Source organism: Sebastes umbrosus, chromosome 1 (assembly GCF_015220745.1).
Source record: "Sebastes umbrosus isolate fSebUmb1 chromosome 1, fSebUmb1.pri, whole genome shotgun sequence".
Taxonomy (NCBI): Eukaryota; Metazoa; Chordata; class Actinopteri; order Perciformes; family Sebastidae; genus Sebastes; species Sebastes umbrosus.
In genome coordinates, this window is record NC_051269.1 from 26,971,246 (window position 1) to 26,987,357 (window position 16,112).

At 40.7% G+C, this 16,112-nt stretch overlaps 1 protein-coding gene across 1 annotated transcript in view; it reads right to left on the minus strand.

The window, feature by feature from the left end:
• The window catches only part of tex264a (testis expressed 264, ER-phagy receptor a), an 87,683-nt gene that overhangs the window by 70,518 nt on the left and 1,053 nt on the right, over positions 1–16,112 (minus strand). The window contains exon 2 of the mRNA XM_037769229.1: positions 1,193–1,414. Within this exon, the coding sequence (XP_037625157.1) occupies positions 1,193–1,414 (222 nt within the window). The remainder of the gene's footprint in view (positions 1–1,192; positions 1,415–16,112) is intronic.

Genomic DNA, 16,112 nt, shown 5'->3' on the forward strand with positions numbered 1-16,112 from the left:
AAAACTCTGGGACAAGGCCAAGATGAAAGTCAACAATACAATCAACTGAGACCTTTCAGAAATGGTCTGCCTACGACACACAGGCTATCTTTAGCATGGCTTTGATATGCTGACAGAGCCGGATACTGCCAATGAACAATGCCACTGGCGGCATCCTTGCCCCCTTTACTTTCCTGTGTTCGACACAACACAGCAACAGAAGGAGGACTCGACGCAGCGCAGTAAAGCATGAGGCCTACACCTGTGGCACAACAGCACCAACGCATGCTAATGATTCATTGGGTCTGTGCAGGCAATTCAAACACTGCAGTTTGCTGATAAAACACAAAAAAAGGTGCACAGAATTAGAGACGAATGCCAATGAATTTCAGCACTCAAATGTGACCCCTTTTGCCATCGAACAGATTTGTGTGAACACAACGTCTCTGACTATCATGAATACGAGAAAGAAAAGTTCCACTCACAAAAGGTAAATATGAGAAAAATCTATACATGCTGGTACATTTTCTGACTAAGAAGTGGGTCCTTTTTACCTCCTGTGAAAAGACAGACGCTTACATAAACAGATGGACAGATGTGCGAGCACGCACGTGCATGCGCTCAAAAACCAGCACACATGGAGCATTATTCATGCAGTGGGATGCCCCAAAACGAATCCATGTGTGTAAATGTCATCAGTAAATGTCAATAGCTTTTTGAGGCCTGTCCTGAGGACATGGAGCCCGGCATATGGGCCGCGGGACTCAGACGTACCTTCATTTCCTACTACTTCATCTATTCTTAATCTACTTTAAAGACCTCATCTGCTCATGTGATGAATTAGACAACACATGAGTGGGGGTCTTTTGACAAGCAGGAAGCAGAAAAGAGGACAGATGATGATTTCCATCCACTGCAACCAAAGGAAGAGAAAAGAAGAAAACTCCTGTCTTACTTTTTCATATGATGGCATAGCCTTGTCTATGCGGAAGGTTACAAAACAATTGTAGAGCGAAACAGTCTACTAACAAGTTGAGACATGCGCACTGTTTAAACCTTTACACCTGTGTTTCTCACAGATGCTTTTTTTGATAAGAGCAGGGATAAATCCTGAATAACTAACTGCAGATATGTGGCTAGAAGAGTCTCAGGGTGACTCCATCGATTACAGGTATATCCACATTGTGCAAACATATTCTCATATTGTCCGTACCTCGATGTAGGAAGCGAGCCTGGGGTAGACCCTGTAAGGTCCCAGCACGTGAGACAGAGGCGTGGTGCAGGCGAAGCTGGTGGTCACGGCGTGGCTCACTTCGGGCATGGAAAACAACTTGAAGCCATACTTCTCGTACATCTTCTGCAGTTCTTCATCTGGCTTCTCTTCGCCCTCACACAGGACACTGCCCACCACGTAGCGACATTTCTCTGCTGGCCTCTGAGGGGACAGAGAGAGGATATATATGAACCATCTAAAAATCCACTTCAAATCCTTCAGTGAGTCACCTCACATCGGTAGAAACTTTTTATTTAACGCCCTCTGTTGGAAGAACAAAATTACATTTTTCATGTAGTTCTACTGTATTATACTGTAGCACATTTCTGTTGGATTCAAGACAGATATATTGATCTATAACATATATCACAATTTATTAAATTTTAGTTTCTTATGCACAAGGAAATGCACTTTGTTAAGTAGGCCACATTAAAAACAAAACACTGTAAATAAGCCAATCAGAGACTGCTGCACCCAACTTTATTTTCATAATAGTGGTCCATATAGTAGACAGTGGGATAAAAATACAGTGAAGCGAAGCAACATCACAGAAGACACCGCTGTCATGAAGCGGAGTATATAATATTGCTTGACGTAACACTGGTGTGATATTGTAATATCAATATAATACTGATATTATGGCATGAGGCTATTTATTTATTCATTTATCATCTTGGTTTTGGTTATTGTATCATTGTGACATGTGACATGTAAGGGATAATGAGTCGCGTCAGGGTGCCGCATCGCCCTGTTGGGGTTTATTTCACAACAATGACCAACTCGCTGTACACTATCCCGTTTATTACATGGCTACTTATTTAAGAAATCAATAATTTTACACAAAAATGGTCCTCCAGAGTCCAAGAACTGCGTCCATAACAACGGTCTGTTATACATAGCAACGATCTGTTATAAAAAAATAACAGACTGCCGTAATTGACCAATCAGAATAAAGTATTCAACAAAGCCGCGTAATAAAGATCGATGGTGAGACCGTATTACAGTGAGTTGATAATTTTTGCATTTTCTATCCTAAATTTGTTTGCAAAAAAATGACCAAAAACTACGACACAAAAATAACTGAACCCTGCATTTGATTAATGGAGCATGCTCAGACCACCAGTTTGTTCTTACCCATGTGTCATTATTTTTATAACACATAATTATTAATAACAATAGGTCTTTAAAGCAAACAGGGAGGCTCAGAAAGAGGGAGTGCTTGGCAGGATGTAACCTGTGCGTCACTGATGCGGTTAATGCTGCACATGTGTGGAAGTAAAAATAGAAGTTTTTTGATTTAAACTTGTGGGGACATTGCACCTTCATATCAGTTTTAAGTGTCACTGGACAGAGGGGCTGCCAGCTCTGGTAAACATCCCACTCCAGATATCCAACAGCCAGGGCACATATGAGGCAATAAACAACAATAAATTGGGTCTGTGCTGCAAAGCATATTAGACGAGTGTGCTAGAAATGGTGACTTATTTTTTACACCATGTAAAACTAAAACAATATTTAAAAATATAACAAACAATAACGATTAATATTTAAGATTTTGCATTTTACTGTAGGCCGATGCCACACATGAAGATTATAAGATAGCAGTGTTGTTTTGACCGGCTCTTAAGACTTTCAGCAGTTTGGTCAAATTGGTGTGTATTCTTGCCCTGCTTTTAGTACTATAGTCGTCGTTGTTTTTAAATACCTGATGACTGTAAATTTAGAGTGTATGGACCCAGTAGAAAAGGTGAAATGCTGCCCCCTATTTGTTTGGAGCAGGTGGCCACATCTTACACATTGCACCTTTAATGTGCCCACATGTCTGCCTGCAGATGCGAGAGAGACTGAATCACAATCACTGAGAGAATTGTCAGTCAGACGATGATCTGGCAGATTCTCCCACTCACATATGTTTGCAGACAGTTTGCTGTCGGTCTGTAGAGCTTCAGATGGAGAGTGGGAGCTATTGTTAAAAGGACTCTGCTTTTCTCGATGTTTTTGTGAATTTACTAAAAAACATCACATAGGTACATTGTACATTCCTGCCCACCATTTACTAGATCTAGCCACAAAATCTTTGATGTCTAAGAACATGTTTCATAACTTCCAGGCAGACGTGGGTAAAATAAATTGTAATCATACATTTAGACATGAAAACTGCCAATAATAATGATGCTGTAAGAAATCATGCACAGATTATATGCAGAAAAAAAGAAAATAATATATTAGGCCAGTATGAAAATCAACTTTGAGAGACACATATGAGTAATGTCATGTTGACACAACCAAAAGCAAACATAATCTTCACTGCGACAGAGCCAATTCGAGCAAGTTTTGTCTCTGCAAGTTGATTTTTATATCACTCTTAGAATTGGGAACCAGTGGCGAGGATTAACAACTCCAAAACAAAGTAAATACAGTATATGTGATCTGTACTACATGGGATAAAACATACAAAAACCCTGGTATGGTCGTTTAAGACATGCTGCTGGTTTCTGCTGTGTGACAGTGGCCGTCTGTGAAGGGCTGGCACTGAGGGGGCACAGATGGGAGTCAGCAACACTCATTTTCATGTCCCTGGCGTCCTCGCACAATTATCACATCTAACCGCCACAACCTTCTCTTCTTTTCCTTCTCATTTCTCACATTCGGGGTTATTTTTGACCGCATTGTGCTGCTGCTGCTGCTGCTGCTGCTGCTGCTGCTACTACACTGCACTCTTCCCACTGTCCTACTTTGTCCATACAGCAGCTTTTGTGCCGTAATTCAGCGTGGTTGGCTGCCGGTGAGACTCCCCGGCTGAGATAAATCTATTTGATCACCCCAACCGAACCCTCGGTGCCTCTTAATGTCTGTATCATGTGGGTAATAATAATGACTGACAGTGCCTGGTGAGCATGAGCAGAGCATGAGCAGATAATCTTTACTGTCACCTGACAGAGACCCTTACCACCATGTTCAACAGTGAGTCAGAGAACACAGATCACCTGCTTTTGACAGGGAATTATTCATTGAAGGCAGCATGAGCTACACTTGATCTATTTACAATGAAGCAATGAGTCATAGCAAATACAGGCAGTCAGAATGGCTGCGTTAGCATTGTCAGAGTCAGTCATTACAGCCATGTGACAATGAAGACAAATCTAGTATAAGGCTTAGTAGCATATATTGAAGAAATGACATTAAAAAAAAATCATAATAGTGGAGTGAACATTTTGACAAAGATGGCATCTATTTTGACACAATCATTATTGATATGAAAGCAGAAATGTTCCTGTAGGGGTCGAGTGGTACGGCTTAAATCAATTCCATACAAAATTATCTGCTGAGCTACAGACGTCTCTTTCCCAATGTAAGTGTATGGGGAAAAGTCTTTTTGGGCCCAATGGTATAATTTGACGGACACGGAAGTTGTAATTCCACCAATTGGCCACTACGAAAATTGTGATCAACGGGTATTGCTAACAATGGCTCACCTGGCTGGAGCAAACTCCATTAAGTTTTCCGACTTGTACTGGAACGCGGCCAACTCGGGTGTGACATCAGTCCCAGCCCCGACTTCCAATTTCCGAGGTAAATGGAACGTAGCAGTAGTACAGCCTCACAAATCTTGCTCTGACATCTATATTCATCATGATATGTCAAATGTTTGCAAATCCACATACATATACAGTATATTGAAAAAAAAACGGGTAAAACGTGCACTTGAATAAATTGAATGAAAATTGTTCATCACAAGTAGCTTGAAATCATTAATAACACAATATGATCATATCATTACATTAATATTGAATTATCACCCGGTGCTGTATACCATATTAATATAATTGTTCATGACCTTTGTTCCTTAGCCTCTTTTTTTTTTTTTTAAACAATTGAATTGTATTATAATGTTCTCATCTAAATGGATTTATGTGCAGGGGTCGGTCTGCATCGCCCTCTTTCCTTCAGGAACACATTAAATGTATGGGCTGTCAGCCAGCCTCCTGTACAGAGCTACTCCTTGTCAACACTGGTGGTCTATGATAAGACGCAACAATAACCATTCAAACAGAGCGAGAGGATAACAACTGTCCTCCCACGGCCTAGCTCCGGTATCTTATCTCGCCATCTCTCATGCTCTCCGCACTGATAGACTACAGTGTGTTAGCCAAACCAGTAGTTCACTAATGATATCATTCAGGGCTCTGGCTATCATTCACATCCCACACAGTAGCACAGAACAAACAGCAGCCCTGACTGCATCTCATCTCTGCTTCTTCCCTCCAGATAACACACCCCGGAGACTACAGGCAATTAGGAAAGAGAGGAACACCACTCCATGTACTTGACTTGTATTGTCTTCCCCATCAAAGTTGTTTTGCTTGTGTCTAAAATTCTAACACCACAAAAGGTAGATATTCTCAGACACTGTCCACGCTGGGCAGCGGTGGCACTCTAAAAGCCGGCTGCTACCAGAGTTGTATTTTGGAAGGCAGCGTGTGATTCCATTTCCCGCAGGTAGCCGAGGAAAGCCGACTGTGGCTTTTGATTGACCTGGGTGAGAAGTGGAGAGTCAGATAATGGGGAGACTGGGGAGGTTTTTCCTCTGTAACTGAACACTGGTATTATTATGTTTCCGTACCAAGCTGCAGAAAACAAATTCAGTTAACAGTGACTTGTAAAATCCACTGAATGTACATTGAAGCTATCTGCAAGATTTACACAAATGTTTAATTTCCTCTGAGTATGTCTCTGCTGATTTCATGTACAGCAACAAACATTAATTTCTTATATTTCCCTATGCTAAACGAGCTCGTTAAATCGAGTAAGAAAAAAGACATATACAGCCAACTTTTGCAGAGCTCATGGCCCACGGGACTCTATGATGGCTCACAAATGGTGCCAATCCCATCTCTACCGGATTCCCTTAAGCCAGGTCTCCAGGGACCTGTTGGGAAAGAAAGTAATTTCAAAAGCAATTCTTTGCTTGAGGCTACAAGGGCCTTTTCTTGATGGATGAGGGCACTCCAACAATAAAAAGGCATGGCTGACAGAGGTAATTCTTTATTAGCAGACACGTAATGAGGATTTACTCTCTTCATCTTTCCTCCTCTAAGCCCTGCATGTCTTCCCTCCTGGCTATCACCACTCGGGATGCATTTGTTGAGAGTTGGGAGTGCCGGTCCCGTTTACAAATGGTCATTTCTGAAGTGTTAGCAGCAGGTTGGGGAGGAGAGGGACAAACAAGGCAAGCAGCCAACGCTCTGCGTTTACTGTAAAGACAGGATCATAATGAGCATAGCGTACTCCGCCTGACCGAGGACCATCTCCACGCTCATTAAAACACAACTGCCAAGTGACTGATCAACAAAATTTGCAGCCAAATTAGCATATTGGGAGCGATTAACATTGAAAGACCATAACATCAGCTCCCTCTTTAAACGCACCGTATAAACTACGGGAAGGCAACAGCACTGCAGTGAGGGAGGAGAAAAGACCTTCAAATGAATAAATACATTTCTCTTAGTTCATTTTGCATGCTGCCTTTTAGTTATGCAATTCAACAACTAAAAAGCGTCACTGAAATTAAAAAATGTGGGCAAACATCACATTTTGCCCTTCATGCTCTTGTTGGCAAACTGGGTTAACCATTACGCCAGAATGGAGTTAAGAGGCTGGGATTGTACGAGGGTCCTTCACTGCACTGCAGTTAATATTTCTGCAATCTTGGAGTCTCTCTGGACTTCCTCTGGCCGTCTTCACATCGACGTCTGCATTGAAGCGCGTCAAGCAGCGAATGCAGCATCCATAAAGAACACATCAAGTTTGCGAAGAGCGCATAATGACCCAAAACATTTCACCCAACGGTCCAAACGCATCTGATAAATGTATCACACAAACAACACACACATCACTGCCTTTGCTGGAGAGCCGTCTCTATCTGTTCAGCAGCTCGCAGGATCATTTTCTTTCTATATCTGGAGCAGAGAGACAGATGGTGTTTAGGCCACTTCCGTGAACAAGCAAAGAACCTGACACATGTGGAGCAAGAAGAGCAGAGGACTACGGGATAAGCAATCTCTCAACAAGAGCCGTCTTTTGCTTCAGTGTGTCAGAGTGATAACCCGTCTCAGCTGATTGGAAGCCGTTCGCCCCCCCCACCGGCAGACGAAGCAGCGGAGACGAAGTCACCGGGAGGGAAATTGAAACTAATAGGTCTGCACAGCACTGGGACCACAGGTATGCTGTGATGGGCTGTTTGCAGCTGAATTAATGGAGCAGCAATTGCAGTGAAGCAATTATGCTTTTACCCAAACAATTGCAGTTAAAGCGAACTGGTTTAGCAAGGGAACAGTGAGGGTCATTTTACAGTTTGGGGACAAAGAAAAACCAACCATCACATTGATAAGTAGGGGTGGGAGAAAAAATCATTATAGCAGAGTATCACTTTATTTTGCGTGGCAATATTATATCAATACACGGACGTCAAGTATCGATCTTTTATTATATTAACTATTCACTTCTTAACAATCCGCCAATCCGCTGCTACAGGAATGAGTCCTAAAATCCGGAAATGAGTTTGCATTTTAGTACTTCCTGTTCCCTCGTCTGGGAGTCAATGGGTTTTTAGTTAGATGCATGGAAAAATGTCTGTGGTTAACACAAGCTGAGGAGATTTTAACGTTTTGTTCTACTATATAAAATATGTCAGTATAAATCCCAATTGTGAATTTTGAAGCTTTTTACGCGTCTTAAAAAAGGCAGTTGCTAACCAGTGGCTAAATGAAACTACTAAACGTCATCACGCCGACTCGTTCACCATTACAGCCTCGTTGTGTATACTCACGCTCATGCGACCGTGGTGTAGTCCGTTTATAGCGTAACGTTAGCTTTTTACTTCTGGCGATTGCATTCAAACTTGAAAAATCATAAAAAGTGGTGTTCATTTGTGATAAGATTATCTTGCTGAACAAAACGTGTAAGTATCACAAACGTTTGTCTGCAACAGAGTTTATTTTCTGCAATAATCCAAAACTCAATTGAAAAATCCCATTGGCTCTTTGTCGAGGGAACCCAGGGCGATGCCAACTTCCTGGTTGGCCTACAAAAATATGTCATCCCTGGAGCGCTCTATTGTGTCTTTCAGAGGTTGTAGGACTCAGTCTTAAAGCTAGAGTGAAGATACTGGTATATGAAACTAGAAAACCCAATTTGTACCAACCATGTCATGTTAGCTTGTCGGGAAGAACACTAAACATCACATCATCAAAAACTGGCATGGCCATTTTCAAAGGGGTCCCTTGACCTCTGATCTCAAGATATGTGAATGAAAACTCTGAGACAGATGTTGATAAACATCATACAACATAATTTGCAGACCTGAAAAGGTAATAAATCGCAATATATCTTATCGCAATACAAAAATTGCAATAAGATCGTGTTGTGACTTAAGTATTGTGATAATATCGTATCGTGGGGCTTCTGGTGATTCCCACCTCTACTGATAAGCCACTTGAATGTATCACTGCTTGTTATGATTGTGAAAATAAAATGAAGACTTCTTCACAACATCAATATGTCCTCGTTTGGAAGGGGGGGGGGGCCTCAAGCTCACAAATCAGATTATATATCCACTGCAGTGATGAGGTGTGGGCCCCAATGAGTCAGGAGCTAGTGGAAATCTTTTTTTTCGGTCTCTTTCTCTTTCAGCAAGTGCAGCTCTGTGCCTTTAGGCTGCGCTCAGACTTAGCTGGTAATTACACATGGCATCCTGGGAGTTCTGGCATGTATAATTACTGGCGTGGATAAGCAGCCTGCTGGAGGCAGGACTCAGCTTTTTCCTTCGCCACAGTCGTTGAGTTGGTTCACCAACTCCTTGGCCAGCTGGACGTAGTGTGGCACTCCTCCAGCCAGATGTCACAGAGCAGGGAGGTAATCTTCTCTAATAGGAGATATGAATGAATTCCTGCCTCCTCTGCATAACGCTTACTTCCTTCTCTACAAATGTTCGGCTCGCTTTCTCCACGTCCTTGCTCTCTGATAAATATTCGCCTGTGTAATCCAATATCCTGCGCATCATAACACGGGGTGAAAAAGCCAATACGTGTCACCGGATTGATGGCACGGAGGATTTAAAAGCATTCTTCACCATCTTGTGTCACTGACTAATCGTAGCATGTCAGCTTGTAAAGTAATGTCTTCCTTTCTACATGAAAATGGATCAAGATGGCATCCCTAAAAAAATACCCTCAACAATTGTGTTACGGGATAAAAAGCAGTTCCACGTTTAATAGATTCTATCTGGATTTCTGCATTCTCGTTTTTGCAGCATCTCACTCAGTGTAGAGATGTCCATAAACATTAATGGGGTGTTTTACTATAGGGAGAGCCAGCATGTCCACACTCTTGCATAATATTGACTTGAGGACCTGTGGGACCAGACTTCAGAGTATCAGCGTATTTATATCTCATTTTATATCCACCTTTTAAAAGCGGCAACTCCTTGCCAGAAGCCCCCCTTTCATGTTGCTGGTGTCGACAGACAGACAAGCGGCAGTAAAATGCTAATAAATTTGACTAGGAGTGCAGCGATGCTCGCCGCTCTGATCTGAAATTCCGATTGATGAATTGGAGCACTGCGAGGCTCTCAAGGTGAGTCAGACTCCTACCAATTTATACCCCTCTTCCAAGGCAGCTCCACACCCAGCCTCATCTCTCACTGCCACTCCCATATACGTCTACACATGACATTTCATTTTCTCTTGCTTGTCATGGGGAGCCACGAGTGGGTTTGCTGCAGAAGCTGAAACAAAGTGGGAATTCAGTAGATCAGAGGATGAAGCAAACAGCAGCTCTAGTTCAGCCCCGCAACAAACACAACATGTTACCAGTGTCAGAGGCAGCTGCATTTGCTGTGTAGTTCTACCAAGTACGGATAGACGTCGATCATATCTACTACAGACAGCATAATGGTTAAATAAATGGTATATCCATAATATATTTGTTAGGGATGTGAGAAAATATTGATACACGAGTATTGCGATATTACGTTTTGCGATATCGATTCTCCAAAACACTGCATCGATTTTTAATTAACCAATTAAAAATCAGACGGCCGACCGACGGACTCGGACGCTATTCTGTCTTTCGGATGTTTTAGCGGGCTCAGTTTTAAAGCTACAGTGAAGATACTGGCATGAAACTAGAAAAAATAAGGAATCCATTGATACCAACCATGTCATACTTGCATGTCATTAAAGAGGCTAAATTAAGCTCCAAAGTTACGCTAAATTTTGGCGAGGAAAAACTGGCATGGCCATTTTCAAAGGGGTCCCTTGACCTCTGACCTCAAGATATGTGAATGAAAATGGGTTCTCTGGGTACCCACGAGTCTCCCCTTTACAGACATGTCCACTTTATGATAATCACATGCAGTTTGGGGCAAAGACCATGCAGTTTTTGCATGCAGTATAAATGTGTTATTTTCACCTATTCTAAAATGATGTATTTTAATATTTCTGCATACTGGGGTCAATAAACAGTCTTAGGATTACATAAATTGGGTATCCCTGTAAAGCTGAGACGCTTGTGGATCCAATGAGTCCAATTGTATTAATGTGTAATGATGTTAGTCCCCATAGTAGCCAGTTCACTTGACTTTTTTTAATCAGATTTGATGTGTCTTTATACTATGACAGTTTTCCTAAAATTAGATTTAAAAAAAAAATATATATATATATATATATATATATAACACCTTGCTTACAGTATCGCAATATATTGAATTGTTACCCCTGTATCATGATACGCATCATATCGCCAGATTCTTGCCAATACACAGCCCTAATATTTATACTACCTACTAATTCTATCCAGACAATAAAATTACATTTATCTTGGAGTTCTTTATTCTCTGGTGTTTTTTGTTCATGAAACACACGCTGGCCTCTGAGCACTCACTGCTGTCCACTAATGAATTTTGCTCCGGAGAGTCCTTGCAGACAGGCGAGCAGCCCGCCTGTGGATTTTTTTTTACTCCTTGCTATTCTACAACATAACAAAGGGCTACAACCCAGGAATTCAATCAGTTAGTTTGTCTTTTATCCAGACCGGGATTTATTCAATACTTGTGTCAGAGCCCCATTACCGCAGAGCCTGAGGCAACCTATGCCTTGAATGGTTAGGTGAGTTTAAAGTGTGACCCAGTGTTGTGGGTCGCTGTCCAGATGACTGACCCCATGTGAGCCAAACTGCTAAACTGTTCAATCCTTCAGGCGTTTGTGATAATAAGTTATGACAATTACAAGCATACATGCAAAACACACACATGCATGACATGATTAAGAGCTTAACTGAATGAGGCGACGACCTGCCTTTACCGGTGCAGACCAGTGAAATCAAAAAGTCCTCTCTGTCCAGAGAGATGTCTGACTTCCCAAACATACAGTAGATTTAGCCACCAGACCAGAAGCCTGCTCTTTCCACATCCAGTGATTAATTTGATCCGTTGTTGTTGTTGCTGCAGTTAGGTCTGACTGATTGTCCTCAGGAAACAGAGTCCTACTGGCTTTCACTGTAGTCATTAAACAGGGATTATATCACAACTAAAAATGCAATGTGAATGCAAATGACTGCAATTTGTTGAAAACAAGAAATACTAGAAGTGTCTCAGTGGCCAATTAATACACAGCCACTTGTGTAGGTTTGAAATATTCTATTCTGATATGATGAAATCCATTTTTGACTGAATTAATTATAAGACACTGAGTCCCACTACTTTTAATGTCATGGTAATAAATTACGTATAAAGATCAATGTGATTTGCAGGATGAGCCTACCTCCCACACAACTCAATTTCAATGCCAACACTGCCATCTAGTGGCTGTAGTGAGCATTAATGATACGGGCTTATAATGCTTAGTACAGGGTGGAGGCTGTTGTACTGAGTCCATCATTATCTGTAACTGATCCTATTCAGGGTCGCAGGGTCACACATAGCTGACAAACATTCATGCTCACATTCACACGGGCAATTTAGAATCAACGATTAACCTAACATCGTTTATGGACTGTGGGAGGATGGTAAATGGTAAATAGACTTGCATTTAATATAGCGCTTTTCTAGTCTTCCGACCACTACAAATCACACTACATGTCAGCATTCACACATTCACGCACTGATGGCAGAGGCTGCTAAACTCCAACTTGCCCATCAGGATCTAATCTAAATACTCATTCACACACCGATGGCTAAGCCTTCGGGAGAATTTGGGGTTAAGTGCCTTGCTCAAGGACACATCGACATGTGACCCGGAGCAGCCGGGGATCGAACCACCGACCTTCCGATTGGAGGATAACCTGCTCTACCCTCTGAGCCACAGCCGCCCAGGACGAAGCCGGAGAAAATCCACGCCAACACGGGGAGAACATGCAAACTCCAAACTCCACACAGAAGGGCCCCAAGCTGGCCAGCGGGTTCGAACCCGGATCCCTCTTGTTGAGATGTGTCAGCTACACCACTGTGTAGTAGTAGTAGCCCCAGTAGTACTGAGTATACTCACTTATTATCAATATTTTATGATTAAACACTCAAAGGCAACCAGCTTAGATGTAGCTCAAAAACTCTTGTCATTGACTTAATGGAGAAATGGCACAACAGTTTTAGTGGTTTATGAATACTTTCCTGTATTCATAAACATTTATAGAACCGGATGCAGAAGCCACTTTGAGTGTTAAGGTCTAGTCTAAACACAGCAAAATGGCAAAGTGTAGCAACAAGAGTCTTCACTCTTTAATTAGTGCATTACAGTTTTGGACTGAGTCACATAAAAAACAAGTATTATTAACATTTACCACAAATTCCATCTCAGCCAAAGTTCAGCCAAATGGCATCTCTCACATTTTGAGTGTACTCGTGTGGCTGGTGGTGAGTTATCAGACTCTTGGCCTTTGTAAACAAAGAAGGTCAACAAGTTCTCATGTCACAGGACAAACATTGAAAGCAGCAAACAGATTTGCAGCTTTCAGTGATAAAGGGCCAGTAAATCATTTAGAGCTTACTGTAAGCTTGTATCACCCCACTCTTTGTTTTAATTTACTATTACATGTAGACATGTTTTACTATGAGACTGACTGGGGCTTTATTCTCTGAATCAGTAGACAAAGCTTTTTTTTGACGTCAAAGTTTGGAGCTTGGGCTACTAAACTTTGAATCAGTTAAGTTAATGACACTATTTTGATGCTTAATATATTTCTGTGATGTCTAATCTATCTCCATATATCAAAGTCCATACATCTTCAGATTATCTCAAAATAGACACAGACCCCTCCGCCCTGCAGAGACTTTTGGATATCCTAAAAATGGCCCCTTATGATCCAGACTCTCCATAAACTCAGCAGAAACGTTTAAAAAAAGCTCCTCAATGATCCTCCTGCCACAACTTTCCACTGGCATGACTCACAGTCAGGGTTTCCACTAAAAGCCTTTACTTAAAGAAGGATGGCAGCCAGGCTACAGAGAAACTGTCAGGGGTAAGCAGAAAGACAAACACAAAGTGCTGCAGTGTGCCAAACTCCACAAAGGATAAGAAGGAACCAGAAACCAGAAAACACAATTGACTTAATACTACTAACTAGCCGTAGTCTATGTATGCACCTTGTCAACTACTCAGACTGAGTTACTGTGCAGTTACTGTTTGTCAGATGGCTTAACTCACCCGACCACAACAGACTCAAATGTCAGCAGAACGGACACAATATAAGCTGAGCTAAGAGTTAATCAAAAAGCAAACCACACTTTACAGTTAATTTAGTTGTTTAGTCATGGATTAAGCTATAAAACAGGATATATTCTGCCTCTTTGTGAAAATGTATCATGTGTGTACTCTGCCCTCATCAGCTGGGAACCCAATAAACATTCCCGTCTAACAAGCAGCTGTTGTCAAGACATCTCTTGTTGACTAAAAACACAACTCGTGATGAACAACTGCAGATCTCAGCTGAGGAATGACCCTTTATGAGATTTGGTTTGGGTTTTTGGATTAGGATCAGAAAGACGAAGGGAGATTCATTGTTTCTCTTGCATCTGAATAGTGACTGTAATGTCATAACCGTTTAGACTGGACCAAAACGTGTACACGCAGTCATGTATCAGCTGTCTTCAGACACGTGGCTGTGTTTGCCCTTCTAGTTTGCAGACTGGTTACTCTTTGAGTCAGAGGCATACAAATGCAGAAACACCCCGGAGCCACAGATGAGAGAGGAAAAAGTATCAACAGTGCAACGTGGCATTGAACAGCTGACTGGTTTCATCATCCAGGCTCAGTTCCTTCAAAAGGCCGCTTGTGCATTTAACCCCTTGAGCCATGCATGCTGAATTAAAGTGAATCACATCCTGTTATACGGCACATTGTAACACTTCCGTATCAAATCTCCAAGACCTTCAAACAGGACCATCAGCAGATAGACAACCTTATTATAAAACTCACTGAAATTGTAAAACCTTATACAACTTTTTTAGAGCTTAATGATAAATTGATTTATAGTTGATGGACAGAAAGTTAAAGAGCAACAATTTTGATAACCGTTTAGTCTATTTTAAAGCACAGATGCAAAACATCTGCTGGTTTCAGCTTCTCAAATGTGACGATGTGCTGCATGAAATATATATGTGTTTTTGGACTATTGGTTGGACAAAAGAAGCAATTTAAAGATGCCAACTTGACCTCTGAACTTGTGATGTTTTTTTTTTTTTTGACATTGTATAGCCCTGTTTACATTACACTTTCTTATCCCCCTACACTGTAAGACAGGACTGATGCTGAGTAGTGTACTATAATCGATCACAACTCTTTGAAATTGTGAAAATCTAAGTTTTAAATATCAACCCTCTTTTTCTGTGACCTTTTATTTATTTTTATATACTTTATTTTTCCCTTTTTTCAAGGCTGTTTTCATATATGCAATCCACTGTTCGTAATTACAACAGTCTATAAACCAACTTTTAAGTAGATGAGCTTTACAGACAAACCCATCAAGTACACTAGAAAGAGAAAACAACCTCAACATTCAAAAAACAAAACAAAACCAAGAAAAGAAATAACAATAATAATAATGACAAAAAGAAAGAATAGAGTTAAAAAAAAAAAAAAAACACACATAACAAAAAAAACTGACAATAATAATACAAAAAACTTTCCGTGACCTTTTAGACTCTTGTTCTTAATATGCCTGTATATGTTATTAATATGTCCTTGTACAAAGTATTTCCTTTTATAATTGTAATGTAAATGTAATTTAACTTATTATTTTAATGGAGCTTCCCAGCAAAAAGTCTTTCACACGTTTGTACCTGTATAACCGGCGTGACAATAAACATCTTGAATCTTGAATATATTTGGTTTTGGACTTTTGGTTGGACAAAAGAAGCAATTTAAAGATGCCAACTTGACTTCTGTGAACTTCTGATGTTTTTTTTGGTTGTTTTTTTTACATTTTATAGCCCTGTTTACATTACACTTTCATATCCCAAAAGACTTTAAGGCAGGCCTGTTGCTGAGTAGTGTACTATAAACAATCACAACTCTTAAAATTGTGAAAATATAAGTTTTAAATATCAACCTCTGACGATGTGCTGCTTCTCTTTGTCATTTATGACTTTACATGAAATATATATATTTGGTTTTGGATTATTGTTTGGACAAAAGAAGCAATTTAAAGATGCCAACTTGACTTCTGTGAACTTGTGGGGGGGTTTTTTTTATTCTTTTTACAATTTAAAGCCCTGTTTACATTACCCTTTCATATGTTTAAATGTACATATCCTTGTGTTTAAATGTCCGATCCTTGTTTCTTGTCTTTTTCCTTTTTGTGATGTTGC